The 17,099-nt window shown below is 41.2% G+C and overlaps 1 protein-coding gene across 4 annotated transcripts in view; it reads left to right on the top strand.

The window, feature by feature from the left end:
- The window catches only part of LOC130928357 (structure-specific endonuclease subunit slx1-like), a 157,297-nt gene that overhangs the window by 81,801 nt on the left and 58,397 nt on the right, over positions 1-17,099 (top strand). For all 4 annotated transcript variants that reach the window (XM_057854876.1, XM_057854875.1, XM_057854874.1 and 1 more), the window contains exons 11-14: positions 3,325-3,410; positions 3,487-3,669; positions 7,844-8,018; positions 14,800-14,913. In XM_057854876.1, coding sequence (XP_057710859.1) covers positions 3,325-3,410; positions 3,487-3,669; positions 7,844-8,018; positions 14,800-14,913 — 558 coding nt within the window. The remainder of the gene's footprint in view (positions 1-3,324; positions 3,411-3,486; positions 3,670-7,843; positions 8,019-14,799; positions 14,914-17,099) is intronic.

The raw sequence follows: 17,099 nt of genomic DNA, 5'->3' as shown, positions 1-17,099 counted from the left end.
AGGCCTGTTTTAAAACTCCTTTCTGTCGCCACTAGTTGGCACTGTAGAGTTGATGCAAATGACCCTTACAAGGCCCTTCAGGCTATGACTCTCAACAAGCACGGGAAGTTTGGCGCAGATATGTTGTATATCTGCTGAGTTATGACTGTTCAAAGTTTTTTGCGAGACAAATTGTTGACGGTCATTTTCACTTTCCTGTTTGGTCCCCTCCGCTTCAACGAAACCTAAATATTTTTCATCAGGCACCTGAACACAGGTCTTAAGGCTCCCCTGATGCAGGTTTGAGGTCAACAGATTTTTTTCCCTTGGAGGAGGAACCTGTCTCGTAAAAAAAAAGGCATTTCCTGTTCTCACTAGGGGGCGCTAGGCCTAATGGGTAATATTTCAATGCACTCGTGTTAAGGGTGGGATACTGCACATACATGCCACATATGAATAAGATTGAACGTTGTGTCAATGAACTATTAGTCATTTACTGAATTTGTCATTTTGCCGAAAAAATGGCCGACTTTGGCACCACGCCCAGGTCAGACCCGTGAATGAAAACGCACCATTTAAAAAACTTAAGATCTCATATGTCTCCTGAACAGTCTCACCAATTTTGAAGATGATCCAACTAACTCCCTCGGCGAAAAGGTCTCAAATGTGCACCCTGTAAATCGATAAAAATTTCATATTCGATCCAAAATAACCGATTTCCTGTTGGGTTTGGAATATGGGTGTAAATGTTTTTTTGGAGCGGTTTTGGACAAGGTATAGACTCCCCAAATTTCGTCGCTCTACGCTGACAGACCCTAATGTTATAGGCCAATTTTAAAATTTCAAGGGGGCGCCACTGAGCCATTTTGACTTTTCGTGCATGTTCAGGCCTCCAAATTGGCCGTTTTCATTTGCCCTGAAAAAAAAAAAAAAATCCTTTGCAAAACAATAGGGCCTTCGCACGCTTAGTGCTCGGGCCCTAATGAAGAAGAAATGGGAGGAAGCTGGAATCAAGGTATGTGACAGAACTGCAAAATCGCCTCAAGGAAATGGGATTTTCATACAGGAAAGCTAAAAGGAAACCATCATTGACACTTAACAGAAAAGAACAAGACTGCGATGGGCTAAGGAGAGGCAATCATGGACTGTGAATGACTGGATGAAGGTTATTTTCAGTGATGAGTCAAGAATCTACATTGGTGAGGATGCTGGAACTTTTGTTTGGTGCCGTTCCATTGAGATTTGCAAAGAAGAAAACATCAAAATTCCCTCAGTCCTTGATGATATGGGGCTGCATGTCAGGCAAAGGCACTGGGGAGAGTTGGCTGTGGTTGAATCTTCAATAAATGCACAAGGTAACATTGAAATTTTAGACAGCTTTCTTATCCCTTAAATTTAAAATATGTCATTTTCCAAGATGACAATGCATCATGCCACAGAGCTAAATTATGAGGCAATCATGGACTGTGAATGACTGGATGAAGGCTATTTTCAGTGATGAGTCAAGAATTTGCATTGGACAAGGTGATGATACTGGAACTTTTGTTTGGTGCTGTTCCAGTGAGATTTACAAAGATGACTTCCTAAAGAAAACCTCAAAATTCCCTCAGTCCTTGATGATATGGGGCTGCATGTCAGGCAAAGGCACTCTGGAAATGGCAGTGGTTAAATCTTTAATAAATGCGCAAGTTTGCATTGAAATTTTAGACAGCTTTCTTATCCCTTCAATTGAAAATATGTTTCTCATTTTCCAAGATGACAATGCATCATGCCACAGAGCTAAAACTGTTAAACCACTCCTTGGAGAAAGACTCATCCAGTCAATGTTATGGCCTGCAAATAGCCCAGATCTCAACCCTATTGAAAACCTGTGGTGGAAATTGAAAAAAATGGTCCACAGCAAGGCTCCGACCTGCAAGGATGATCTGGCAACTGCAAATTGATGAAGAATACTCATCAAGTCCATGCCTCAGAGGCTGCAAGCTGTCATAAAAGCCAGAGGTGGTGCAACTAAATAAAAGAGGTGTGTTTTGATTGTTATTTCTTTGTTTGTTTCTCATGATTCCATATATTTTTCCTCAGAATGGAGTGATTCTATATTTATTTCCCTGCACTTGCTCTATAAAAGTAACATTTACTGACCACCACAATCCAGTCCAGAAGCCGTCCAAGGTGTTATAACCCGGGGTGAAAGTGGCTAGAATTTCTTGCCGGAACTCCCTTACGTGAACTTCGCCACGGAGCCAGAAATTTTATTTATTTATTTTTCATTCAAAATTTTATTTTTTTCAATGATTTGCAGAATAAAAGTTAACAAAAACAGCCTTCCTGGATTTCCTCACATACTAAATGCCAAATCTCAATTTCAACTATTGAAGAACATAGGATATCTATCAAAATTTAAGTTAATGTAAGCATTTACTTTTTTTTTTTTTTTTAATAATAAAAATATAAGTAACATACAAACACGAGGAACTGGGGGAAAATGTCGCGACAGGACTCAACAAAAACGGGGAGCTTATATAGACACAGAGACAGGGTAACGTGAGTCAATGAGAAACAGGTGGGTGACACAGGAGGACGCAGGTTGGAGGACATACTTGGAGCAGGAACAACAGGTGAAATCAATGGACAATCACAGGGACAAGTCAAACTAGGAGAAAACAAACACAAAACCTAACAGGAACTGCATTCTGGCCCTGAATCTTATACCGGAACTGCGTTCCTGACCGCTCTGGCCCACTTTCGTCCCTGGTGATAACTGCACTGTTTTTAACTGCTAATGAACGGGCAGATCTAATCTGAGGCATGGGCCCAATTAAGGAAAGGAAATTGACTGTGTATTTTCTACTCAAAATGGAGTGATTCCATATTTTTTTTCTTAGAATGAAGTGATTCTGAATTTAATTCCCTGTAGTTGCTCTATAAACGTAACATTTACTGACCACCACAATGTTTTTTATTCATTTCTTTTAGTGTTTCTGAATGCTAAAGAGCTGCACTTTTGAACTAATTCATTATTTTTTCAAGCTTTTTATCTGAGTTTTTTCTACATAATAAAATGTCTGACTGAGTGCTTGTCCAAGACTGGTGATTCCATACTTTTTGCTAGGGGTTGTATTTCTTCAGTTACTGTTCCATTTGTTTCATCAATGGCTAGTTATGGTATTTGCTAACACTTTATTGGACAGTGGCGCCATAAGGCCGTCATTTGACAATCATAATTATGTTAAACAGATTTAAATTTATGTTTATGGATTTAAACAGGTGTATGTTAAAGGGGCTTACAGTCTTAGAGCAATCGACTCTGGTCCAAACGTGTTTGTTTCTCATCTACGCCACTAGGGCAGCACGGCTCACTCGGTCCGAGTGTCTCCAAAGTGCAGAGCTTGAAGTTGGACAGCAGCATCTGGAGCAACGAGCTAGTGGAGGTACCTAGTCCCGGCTAATGAATTGATTTTACTCTTTAATACCCATCCCAAATACTAATGTTTCTTAACCACACAGCTCTTCTTGGAAGTAGGGAACCAAAAAGCCAACGCTTTCTGGACAGCTCATCTCCCCTTAGAGGAAGACCTCAACTCCGGCGCTTCCAACGAGCGCCGCGCAACCTTCGTCCGAAGGAAGTACCGTGAGAGGAAGTATCGCCGCGTGCTTGAGGGCCTTCACGACTCGGAGCAGCTCAACAAAGTAAAGCGCCTTCCGAATTGAAAAACATGACTGGCTGACTCTACTGCAAACCCTTTGGGAAAAGTTAACTTTCTATAAGTGGGCTTGGCAGATTTGGACGGGATCAACCCAGCGCAAACGTTGGAAAACAGCCCCGTAAGATCACAGTGTACATTAATAAATCACAACCAATGTATGTAAAAGATGAATCCGGGCGTCAGCGTTGCCAGCCGAGCTGATTTAACGAGACGTCTCTTCTTAGTTGGGCGTCATATCTATTTAGCGGCGCTTGGCAAAAGCCCACTCCTTGGGGAGTCTTGTCGAGTACAAAGACTACAGCAAAGACTTTTCTGCACCCACTCGGTCAGCTCGTATAGCAGGTGACTGTTTCAAGTGTCACTTTACAATCCAAATAAATATACGTGATTTATGTCTGCGTCGCAACTTTAGGCCTTTTGGGGTCTTTTGTTGTCGTCATTGGTCCTATTCCCGCGGTTGCCATTAGAAACTCATATCTCAGTGACCTCCGCGAGTCTCGGCAGGCCGCGCGACCTCCAGAAGAAGGTGTCGAAGGACCTCTTTATATCATTAAACGCACACAAATCCCTCCAGCGACTGCAGTAATTGCTGTGACACGGAAGGTCATTTTGCAGGGACGATCCCGAAAAGGTTCTGTTTTGTTTTGCCACGTAAACACACTTCGACGTAAAGTGACTTACAAGCGACTTAGCAAAAGTAGCATGGATGTTATGCTAGTTACTGACCTCGAAATTGGAAAGATCGTTGATTGAGTATGTGTCCATATGGTGAACAAATGTTAACGGCACTCAAACATGGAGGGGACAGCGAGAACGAAAAGTGGTATTTGGTATGTGGCGAAATGGATTTCTGCATGCGGCATTTTATTTTTTTGGTATGTGGCATTTTATTTTTTGGTATATGGTATTTTTGCAGGCCGTGCACGTCCATGTGAATGGTAAAAAAATCACAGCCACACATGGTTTTCTGGCATTTAAAGTGAATGGAAAATTTGGACGTGCATAGCCATCAATGGGATGGACGTACATGGCCTGCAAAAATGCCATATATCAAAAAAAAAAAAAAGCCACACACCAAAATCCATTTTGCCACTTAAAAAATGCAACATACCAAAAATCCATTTTGCCACATACCAAAAAAAAAAAAATGCTACAGGAGATACCCAATTCGATTTTGCTAGATACCAAATAAATACCACATACCAAATAAAAATGCCACATACCAAAACTCATTTTGCCACATACCCACAAAAAATGCCACATACAAAAAAAGGCACAGGACAACTAAAAATGTCACATATCAAAATCCATTTTGACACATACCCACAAAAAATGCCACATATCGAAATTCATTTTGCCACATACCAAAAAATGCCGCATACAAAAAATGCCACATACCAAAATCCATTTCGCCAAATGCCAAAATAATGCCACATATCAAAATTCATTTTGCCACCCCGCCCCCCAAAAATCCACATGCCAAAATCCATTTTGCCACATACCTAAAAAAATGCCACATACCAAAACCCATTTTGCCACATACCAAAAAATACTTAATGCCAAAAGCCATTTTGCCACATACCAAAATCCATTTGCCACATACCAAAAAAATTTGCACATTCCCAAATCCATTTTACCAGACACCAAAAAAAAAGTTACATCCCCAAATCCATTTTGCCAGATACCAAAAAAATACCACATACCCAAAAAAATGCCACATACCAAAATCCATTTTGCCATATGCCCAAAAAAATCCACATACCAAAATCCATTTTGCCACATACCAAATAAAATGCCACATAATAAAAAAAAAACCACATACCAAAAGCCATTTTGCCACATACCAAAAAACTGCCACATACCAAACCCATTTTGCCACATACCAAAAACAATACTATATGCCAAAAGCCATTTTGCCATGTACCAAAATCCATTTGCCACATTCAAAAAAATTGTACATACCCAAATCAATTTTGCCAGACACAAAAAAATATATATGTCATATATATCAAATAAAAATGCCACAAGCCAAAATTCATTTTGCCACATACCACAAAAAAAAAAAAAAAAACCTTCATAGCAAAATCCATTTTGCAACATACAAAAAAGCCTCATAACTACAAATGCCACACACCAAAATCCATTTTGCCACATATCCTCCAAAAATTCCACATACAAAAAAAGGCTCATAACAACTAAAAATGCAAACAAAATCCATGTGGCTACATACCAAAGAGATGAAACATACCAAAATCCATTTTGCCACATACCCAAAAAATTCCAAATGCCAAAATCCATTTAGCCACAAAACAAATAAAAATGCCACATATCAAAAACCATTTTGCCACATACCAAAAAATACCACATACCCCAAAAAATGCCAAATACCAAAACCCATTTTGCCTTATACAAAATAATGCCACCTAAGAAATAAAAATGCCACATACCAAAAGCCATTTTGCCACATACCAAAAAAATGCCACATGACAAAATCGATTTTGCCAATTACCAAATAAAAATGCCAAATACTAAAATAGATTTGGCCACATACCAAAAAAATATGCCACATGCCAAAAGCCATTTTGCCACATACCAAAAAAAATATGCCACATGCCAAAAGCCATTTTGCCACACACCAAAAAAAAAAAATGTCACTTACCAAATAAAAATTCTACATACCAAAATCCATGTTGTTCCATACAAAAAAATGCCACATGCCAAAAGCCATTTTGCCACATACCAAAAAAATGCTACATGCCAAAATCCATTTTACCACATACCAAATAAAAATGCCACATGCCAAAATCCATTTTGCCACATACCAAAAAAAATGCCACATACCAAAATCCATTTTGCAACATACTGTACCAAATAAAAATGCCACATGCCAAAATCCATTTTGCCATATACCAGGGTTCACTAAATCCGGACCTCGGAGCCACTTTTCCTGTCGAGTTTTCCATGTCTCCCTCCTCCAACACACCTGAATCAAATAATCAGGATCATTATCAGGCATCTGGAGAGGTTGCTGATGACATAATCATTTGATTCAGGTGTGTTAAGGGAGAGAGACGAAGAAAACACGACAGGATAAATGGCATCGAGGTCCAGATTTGGTGAACCCTGCCATATACCAAATACCACTTTTTGTTCTTCAATGTTGCAGTGAAATAGTCTCCTAGTCTCTGAGGAAGACAACATTTTTTGACAGGTTGTACGCAACAGTTTAAAAAGAAATCGCATTATCGAGTTACCAAGACTGAACCGATTGATATCCCTTCCTTACAGGAGGAGGGGCAAGTCGACTTTTGACTTAAAGTGACTTACAAGTGACTTAGCAAAAGTAGCATGGATGTTGTGCGAGTTACCGACCTCAAAATTTGACACAAAGACCAGGCTTTAGTATATATCCATATGGTGAACAAATATTAATGGCACTTAAACATGAGCAGTCTTCAATGTCGCACTGAAATATTCAACTAATCTGTGAAAAAGACAACATTTTTTAGGCAGATTGTACGCGACAGATAGAAAAAAAAAAAGTCCAAAGAGTTTCCAAATCTTTTGAGACCGAACCGATCGATGTCCCTTCCTTTGCTGAAAGGGAAAAGGTTGCTCGTTGAGATTCCGCCGCCGGACCGGCTTTGTCGCGGGTCACCGTCCACAATGTCACATCAATGGAGCGGATTGATGGGAAGCGACGTTTGCGGCCGCAGTGTTTTCCCCGGCTAGCCTTTCTTCTTGTAGCCATGACTGATGAACCCTTTGAACAAAGCTCTCTCCGATTCTTTGCGACCCTAAAAGTCTTAGCCCATCAGAAAACAGTTGCATCGCCGTTACTCCAGCTGTGTTCCTCTTTAAAACTCTTCCATTATATTTAACGCCGCCTTCCCTCGCTCCACTCTGTATTCTCCCCGAAAAAAGATTAGAGATTTAATGACTCGCTCAGGAAGTCATAAAATGTGATCTTATTTTAACTTCTCTTTTGAGATCAGCGAGCTGAACTCCGTCCTAAACTTTTACGCGGTCTTGAGGCGGCGTTTTATAGAAGCTTTGTCCTCCGAGTTTTAAACCCCCAGGAAGATGTTTGTCAATATTTTTGGTGTCATCCTGGACATGCATTATTAATGTCCGCGTCTGGTTTTATCCGCGTCCAGGCGCTGTGTGCCGCCGTGGTCACGCCCGACGTGCTGCGGACCATGGAGCTGGTCTTCAGCGGCGCAGATGTTATGTGCGCCACTGGGGATCCGACCTCCTCCACGCCGTACCTCTTGGCCCAACGTGCCGGCCAAAGGCTGCAGATGGAGTTTCTGCATCAGAACAGGCTATTGGGTATGTACAGTATGCCTACTTGGCCTATTGAGATTTTGAACCGGATCACCATTTTCTGCCAGGAGTTATTAGGGTCCGTGTGCGAGAGCCCTATTGTTGCAAAAAAAATTAACAAAATGGCTCAGTTGCGGCCCGTTGAATTTAAAAAAATGGCCTCTCCTATTAGGTTTTTCAACGTATAGCAATGAAACTTGGGGAGGTGATACCTTGTGCAAAACTGCTCCAAAAAGTGTCTTGCACCCATATTCCAAACCCAAAAAAAGCCTTAGAATATTTGGTCGTTTTAGTAAAGAAAAAAAAAGCCTTACAAGACTTGGTTGTTTTTGTAAAGAAAAAAACAAGGCTAATTATACGTGGTTGTTTTTTTTTTTAAAGAAAAAAAAAGCCTTACAATACTTGGTCGTTGTTTAAAGAAAAAAAGCCTTACTATACATGGTCTTTTTTTTTTTTTTTTTTAAGAAAAAAGCCTTAGAATACTTGGTCGTTTTTGTAAAGAAAAAAAAAACTTAGTATACATGGTCGTTTTTTTAAGAAAAAAAAAAAAGCCTTACTATACATGGTGGTTTTTGTAAAGAAAAAACAAGGCTTATTATACATGGTTGTTGTTTTTTTTAAGGAAAAAAAAAGCCTTACAATACTTGGGCGTTTTTTAAAGAAAAAAATTTACAATACTTGGTCGTTTTTTTTCTGTTTTTTAAAGAAAAAAGCCTGCCATGGTCGTTTTTTTTTTTTTTTTTTTTTTTTTTTTTTTAAGAAAAAAGCCTTACTATACATTTTTTTTCCAAAGCCTTACAATACTTGGTCCTTTTTTAAAGAAAAAAAAGCCTTACTATACATGGTTGTTGTTGTTGTTGTTGTTTATTTTTTTTAAAGAAAAAGCCTTATTATAAATGGTCTTTTTTTTTTTTTTTTTAAGAAAAAGCCTTACAATACTTGGTCGTTTTTGTAAAGAAAAAAAAACTTACTATACATGGTCGTGTTTTTTAAAGAAAAAAGCCTTTCAATATTTGGTCGTTTTTGTAAAGAAAAAAACAAGGCTTATTATATACATATTTTTTATTTCAAGAAAAAAAAAGCCTATTTTGGATAGAGTGTGAAATTTTTATCGATTTACAGGGTGCATATTTGAGACGTCGTCGCCCAGGGAGTTAGTTGGATCCTCCTCAAAATTGGTGGGGCTGTTCAGGAGACATGAGAGCTTAAGTTTTCAAAATGGTGCATTTTCATTCTTGGGTTTGTCTTGGGCGGGGTACCAAAATGGGCCATTTTTTTTTGCAAAAATGACAACTTCAGTAAATGACTAATAACTCCTTCATCAAGGTTTAATCGTTTTCAAATTTGGCATGTATGTGAGGTATTTTAGGCTGAACACGACTGCATTGAAATATTACCCATTAGGCCTAGCGCCCACTAGTTGGACAGGAAATGCCTTTATTTATTTTTTTATGAGACAGGCTCCTCCTCCAAGGGAAAAAAATCTATTGACCTCAAACCTGCATCAGGGGAGCCTTAAGACATGTGTTCAGGTGCCTGATGAAAAATATTGAAGTTTGGTTGAAGCAGAAGGGTCCAACAGGAAAGTGAAAATGACATTCAGCATTTTGTCTTGCCAAAAATTTTGAACAGTCATAACTTGGCAGATATACAACATATCTGCGCCAAACTTCCCGTGCTTGTTGAGTGTCATACCCTAAAGGGGTAGGGTAGGGGTCATTTGCATCAACCCTACAGTGCCAACTAGTAACGACAGAAAGGAGTTTTTAAAAAGGACTCTCTTATTAGTTTTTTTTAACGTTGAGCAATGAAATTTGGGGAGCCGATACGTTATGCAAAACTGCTCCAAAAAGTTTCGTGCACCCTTATTCCAAATCCAACAGGAAATTGGGTATTTTGGATGGAATGTGAGATTTTTTATCGCGTTATAGTAGTTTACATTAGGAGGCCTGAACATGCACGAAAACTCACCAAAATTTGCATATACTGTACATGCGGCTTTGCTTAAATTTCGATAACATTGCGACGGTACAAAAAAATTAGGGCTGTCAAACGATTCAAATTTTTAATCGAGTTAATTACAGCTTAAAAATTAATCAATCGTAATTAATCGTAATTAATCGCAATTCAAACCATCTATAAAATATGCCATATTTTTCTGTAAATGATTGTTGAAATGGAAAGATAAGACACAAGATGGATATATACATTCAAAATACAGGACTATTTGTTTATTTTAACAATAAATCAACAAGATGGCATTAACATTAACATTCTTTTAAAGCGATCCATGCATAGAAAGACTTGTAGTTCTTAAAAGAAAAATGTTAGTACAAGTTATAGAAATTTTATATTAAAACCCCTCTTAATGTTTTTGTTGTTGATGTCAATAATTACTTACACAATGCTCATGGGTGCTGAAGCTTATAAAATCAGTCGCACCAAACGCCAGCAGAGAGTGGCAAATCTCCATAAAACAAGCAGTTCACTGTACTGTCATTTACATATGTCTGAGCGGGGGGAGTGCGTTAATTGCGTCAAATATTTTAACGTGATTAATCAAAAAAATTAATTAACGCCCGTTAACGCGATAATTTTGACACCCCTAAAAAAATGTAACAAAATGGCTCAGTGGCGCCGCCTTGAATTTTTAAAAATGGCCTGTCCTAGTAGGTTTTTTTCAACATAGAGCAAAAGAATTTGGGGAGTCGATACCTTGTGCAAAAGTCTCTTGCACCCATATTCCAAACCCAACAGGAAATCGGGTATTTTGAATCGAATGTGAGATTTTTATCGATTTACAGGGTGCACATTTGAGTCCTTGTCGCCCAGGGAGTTAGTTGAATACTCCTCAAAATTGGTGAGACTGTTCAGGAGACGTGACAGCTTAAGTTTTCAAAATGCTGCATTTTAATTCATGGGTTTGGCCTGGGCGGGTGCCACACAAATGCCACATACCCCCCCAAAAAAAGCCACATCCCAAAATTAGTTTTGGATACCCCCAAGAATTCCATATGCCAAAATCTATTTTGCCTGTTATATCGTCCCTACCAAGGTTGAGACCAAACCTACACCCTTGTCGAGGCTAGATCCCCAAAGGTTTTGTCTTGATCTCTGACATCCAATCCATTTAAAATTTTTGATCGTCAATGAGCCGCCAATGGCAGCCAATGAGTTATTCGAGTGCCCTATATAACAAAAGTCTGTAGCAGTATGCGCAGTCCCCACGATACCTCGCTTCCGATTCCCTTTATGTGGAGCCGCTACCTTCCCGTCCCAGCGTTTCAGCTCATTTGAAGCCCACCCTCCATTACCTCGCCCCGCGGGCCTCGTTGTCACACATCCGCCCGCTCGCCCCAGAGCACCCTGGGATATTTTCCCGTGTTCATTTGCATAACCGGCAAAAGGGGGCCCGCCTGATGTCGCGTTTTGAAAACCTCCGGGGCGGCTTCAATGATGGCTCGATCCCTTTTAGTCAAAGGCTTCCACTGGGGTGCTTCTTTGTATATTGCCTGTTATACTTCTTTATGATTCATTTCGGTCCCAAATGTCACAGGTGTAGACTGAGAATAGGCTCGGAATAGACTAAAAAAGATGTTGGCGCAAGGTGCCAGATGAAGATGTTGTTTTATCCACACCTCGGATCTATTTTGGCACGGCGAACGTGCGACCACGCTGCTAATATCCACAATGCTGAACACTGCCGACAAACTGTGAAAAAAATAATCTTACGCCGTGAAAGGAGTCATTTTTAGTGCTTTTGATTGGATTCTGTCGCTTGCGTTGGCGGGTCAACAGTCCAGGGCTTGTTACCTTATCATTAGGACTCCCCCTGCCTTACACATGTAGCCAATTATAGCGGCATTTATTATGTGTGGCCCGATTCTTGCGCGGCGTCTTCACGGCCCCGCTGTCCGCCGCTCGCAGGGTAGCACTCGGCGGCGGTTGCCACGGGCGACCAGATGGCTAATTGAGCACTCCATCATGTCACCCTCCCTTCACTGGGGACGCAGCCAATCAGCGTAGGCCAGACTCTTCCTCTGGCCCCCCTCCTCTGCCTCTACAGACAACACAGTCCCATCTTAAGCGAGGCCAGCTTTAGTGGCCCGCGGGGGCTGTTTGGAAGACTCGCGGAGGGAAGCTTGTTACAGCACATACGCTGGCTTATTTACATTCCCTTAACATGAATGTTTGGGAAGGAGTGACATAAGCAGAACCAGATTACATAGGCTGCAATGTTAATGTCTTTGGCTGACACAGATGGAGAATTGCTCTTAAAAATAAAAAAAAACAACAATCTTTCTTGTTTTAACTGCTTTTGTGTCCCCTCGGTATATAGTCTTGACTGCTTTGCAACACTACTTATAGTCAAGCATCATATATGTAGGAATTCGTAATTTTTTAGGTTTTAAATACATTTTTAACTCATTGGCTGCCATTAACGGTGCTGGACGAATCAGACTTGCGCTAAAAATGAACATGAATAATTGGACATCTGACAATGTCAATGGTAGTGAATGAGTTACCGTAATTTTTGGACTATAAGCCTCTACTTTTTTCCCCTTATTTGGTATCCAGTGGCTTATTTTTTGTAATATTTGGGCTAATCGGTAATGATAGGTTATGATTGTCTTATGACAGTCTTATGACGCCACTGTCAAATAGTGTTACCATATTCAATGACTAGCAATTAATGAAACAATTAGAACAGTAACTGAAGAAATAATTAGTGCAGAACATGAATTTTGATTATTTACATCTGTAGCGCTGCAATGCATCCTAGGAGGCATGTTGGATGACAACTGTGTTGACAGCAGGTGGCAGCAGAGGTTGATTGTCTCCCCCAAGAGAACTGTGATGGCGAAATGAAGCTTCTTGAAGCAATGAAGCTTTGCAGCTAACTGGTTCTAAGCTTCATGATGTTTGATTTTGTCTTATGACAGTCTTATGGCGCCACTGTCAAATCAAGTGTTAGCAAATACCATAGCTAGCAATTAATGAAACAACTAGAACAGTAACTGAAGAAAAATTTAGCACAGAACATGAATTTTGATTGTTATTTACATCTGTAGCGCTGCAACTCATGCTAGGAGGCATGTTGTACGACAGCAGTGTCGACAGCAGGTGGCAGCAGAGGTGTATTGTTTCCCCCAAAAGAACTGTGATGGCCAGATGAAGCTTCTTGAAGCAATGAAGCTTTGCAGCCAATTGGTTCAAAGCTTCATGGTGGTTGATTAGGTCTTATGACAGTATCATGATGCCACTGTCAAATAAAATGATATCAAATTCCATAACTAGCAATTAATGAAACAACTAGAACAGTAACTGAAGAAATAATTAGCGCAGAACATGAATTTTAATTATTTACATCTGTAGCGCTGCAATGCATGCAAGGAGGCATGTTGGATGACAACAGTGTTGATGGCAGGTGGCAGCAAAGGTTGATTGTCTCCCACAAGAGAACAGTGATGGCTAAATGAAGCTTCTTGAAGCAATGAAGCTTTGCAGCTAATTGGTTCAAAGCTTCATGCTGGTTGATTTGATCTTATGACAGTGTTATGATGCCACTGTCAAATCAAGTGTTACCAAATTCCATAACTAGCAATTAATGAAACAACTAGAACAGTAACTGAAGACAAATTTAGCACAGAACATCAATTTTGATATTTGCATCTGTAGCGCTGCAATGCATGCTAGGAGGCATCTTGGACGACAGCAGGTGGCAGCAGAGGTGTATTGTTTCCCCCAAGAGAAGTTTGATGGCCAGATGAAGCTTTTTGAAGCAATGAAGCTTTGCAGCCAATTAGTTCAAAGCTTCATGGTGGTTGATTTGGTCTTATGACAGTGTTATGATGCCACTGTCATATAGTCTTACCAAATTCCATAATTAGCAATTAACGAAACAACTAGAACAGTATCTGAAGAAATAATTAGCACAGAACATGAATTTTCATTGTTATTTGTTCATTGTTATCCTTTCAAAAATGAGATAATTGGCTGGATAACACTAAATTATCTGTTATAAACATTCATTAATGCTCATCACAGTGTCTTGTCATAATTATGATAGTCTGATGGAACCACTGTCAAATAAAGTGTTACCAAATCCCATAACTAGCAATTAATGAAACAACTAGAACAGTAACTGAAGAAATAACTAGCACAGAACATGAATTTTGATTGTTATTTACATCTGTAGCGCTGCAGTGCATACTAGGAGGCATGTTGGACGACAACAGTGTTGACGGCAGTTGGCAGCAGAGGTTGAATGTCTCCCCCCCAAGAGAACAGTGATGGCCAAATGAAGCTTCTTGAAGCAATGAAGCTTTGCAGCTAATTGGTTCAAAGCTTCATGGTGGTTCATTTGGTCTCATGACACTCTTACGGCGCTACTGTCAAATAAAGTGTTACCGGTTAATATCTTTTGGTGTAAATATCCCATAATACTCACTGTATTATGGCCAGCTGTGGCTTATAGTCCATTGTGGCTTATCTGTGAACAAATGCCGTTTTCATGTCAAATTTGGTGGGAGGTGGCTTATAGTCTGGTGCAATTTATAGTCCGAAAATTACGGTAAATCTTTTTTTACTAGCTACCACAATGCATGTTATGCAAATATTATAACAAAAATGAACTCTTGAGTTACAATCAATGAGTTAGGCTAGCATTGATGGTGTTCTTCATTTGCTGCCAACCCTCCCACTTCAACAGATTGGACATTTACTAGTGATAAACTGATCAAATTGATCCATAACTGATTATTCGTGGTGATCTTCCCCCTCTTAGATTTCCCAACTTCCGAGAGCACGTCCCCCTTTGAAGCGTCCCCCTTCATGGACGGTTTCCTCTACATCTCCCCGGGCCCGGGCAGGACGCCGCCGGATCGCCGCAAAGGATACGGTGAGTCGCCGGGGCGGTCCGACAACTCCCATCAATCGGTCGCGATGAAGTGCGACTTAGTCAGGGGTCCGCTCCAGTTAAGCACTCATCGATCAATCAGCGTCAAGCCGTCAGCTGTCAAAGTCGCCGTCGTTTAATCCCTACGCCAAACATGCAGGTCACAACAATCGATGAATGTCATCCGGGGCTCATTGAGAAGCTGGCGACCGAAGAAATACAACGGAGCTTTACTGGAGATATTTTGACCTAAAAACAGTACTTCTGAAAGTTTTCTTTCCGAGGTAGTTAAAAACTCTGAATCAGACTGCACTTGACTCTGAGCTCCCTCAGCCGCTGCCCCTTCTGCTCCGCGGTGGTCCCACCTCTCCAAACAGCTGGAGTGTCCCTGGGGTCTTCGGGTAATTGGGAGAGAGAGCCGTCTAGGATACAGCCTTCGGGGCGCGGAAGGATTTTGCGGTGGTTAAGGCGGGGATAAAAAAAGAACAATTGGTGTCTTTTAGGGAAAATGAAAACATATTACATACTTCCATCAATAAAAGATTATGTAGTAACAAGAAACTGCAATTTCTTTAAAAATTTTGATGGTGGCTTTGCCTTGGTATATAAACCCCTACAGGTCACTGTCTGTTGATACCAGATCACTTCCTGTTTATACCACGTCATTTCCTGTTGTTATAATGACGTACATGGCCGTCAATGGCATCAACTTACATATCCGTTGATGGAGTCCAAGTGCATTGGCATCAATACAATCGACATACATAGACGTCAACGGCATGGATGTACATGGCCGTCAATGGCATTGACGTAAACGACCGTCAATGGCAAGGACGTACATGGAAGTCAATGGCAAGGACGTACATGGGTGTCAATGGCATGGACGTAGATGGCTGTCAATGGCATGGACGTAGATGGCTGTCAATGGCACGGACGTACATGGCTGTCAATGGCACGGGACGTAAATGACTGTCAATGACAAGGACGTACATAGCTGTCAATGGCATGGAAGTACATGGCTGTCAATGGCATGGACATGCATGTCTGTCGGTGGCATGGACGTACATGTCTGTCGGTGGCATGGACGTGCATGGCTGTCAGTAGCATGGACGTGCATGGCTGTCAATGGCAAGGATGTACATAGCTGTCAATGGCATGGATGTGCATGGCTGTCAGTGGCATGGACATAAATGACCTTCAATTGCATGGACGTAAACGACCGTCAATGGCAATAACGTCCATGGCCCTCAATGGAATGGACGTAAACGACCGTCAATGGCAAGGACGTACATGTGTGTCAAAGGCATGGACGTACATGGCTGTTAATGGCATGGATGCGCATGGCTGTTAATGGTAAGGACGTACATGGCTGTAAATGGCTTGGACGTGCATGGCCGTCCATGGCATGGACGTGCATGGCCGTCAATGGCATGGACGTGCATGGCCGTCAATGGCATGGACGTACATGCCTGTCAATGGCATGGACGTACTTGGCTGTCAATGGGAAGGACGTACTTGGCTCTCAATGGCAAGGACGTGCATGGCTGTCAATGGCAAGGACGTGCATGGCTGTCAATGGCATGGATGTACACGACCGACTCAATGGCAATGGCGTCCATGGCCATCAATGGAATGGATGTAAACAACTGTCAATGGCAAGGACGTACATGGCTGTCAATTGCATGGACATACATGGCCGTTAATGGTAAGGACGTACATAGCTGTCAATGGCATGGACGTACATGGAAGTCAATGGCATGGACGTAGATGACTGTCAATGGCATGGACGTGCATGGCTGTCAATGGCATGGACGTGCATGGCTGTCAATGGCATGGACGTAGATGACCGTCAATGGCATGGACGTGCATGGCCGTCAATGGCATGGACGTGCATGGCCGTCAATGGCATGGACGTGCATGGCCGTCAATGGCATGGACGTGCATGGCTGTCAATGGCAAGGACGTACATGGCTGTCAATGGCATGGACGTGCATGGCTGACAGTGGCATGGACGTGCATGGCTGTCAGTGGCATGGACGTACATGGCTGTCAGTGGCATGGACGTACATGGCTGTCAGTGGCATGGACGTACATGGCTGTCAGTGGCATGGACGTACATGGCTGTCAGTGGCATGGACGTACATGGCTGTCAGTGGCATGGACGTACATGACTGTCAGTGGCATGCAGG

The sequence above is a fragment of the Corythoichthys intestinalis genome, chromosome 13 (genome assembly GCF_030265065.1).
Source record: "Corythoichthys intestinalis isolate RoL2023-P3 chromosome 13, ASM3026506v1, whole genome shotgun sequence".
Lineage (NCBI taxonomy): Eukaryota > Metazoa > Chordata > Actinopteri > Syngnathiformes > Syngnathidae > Corythoichthys > Corythoichthys intestinalis.
Note: the sequence above shows the minus strand (reverse complement) of the source record. Positions and strands in the feature narration are given on the sequence as shown.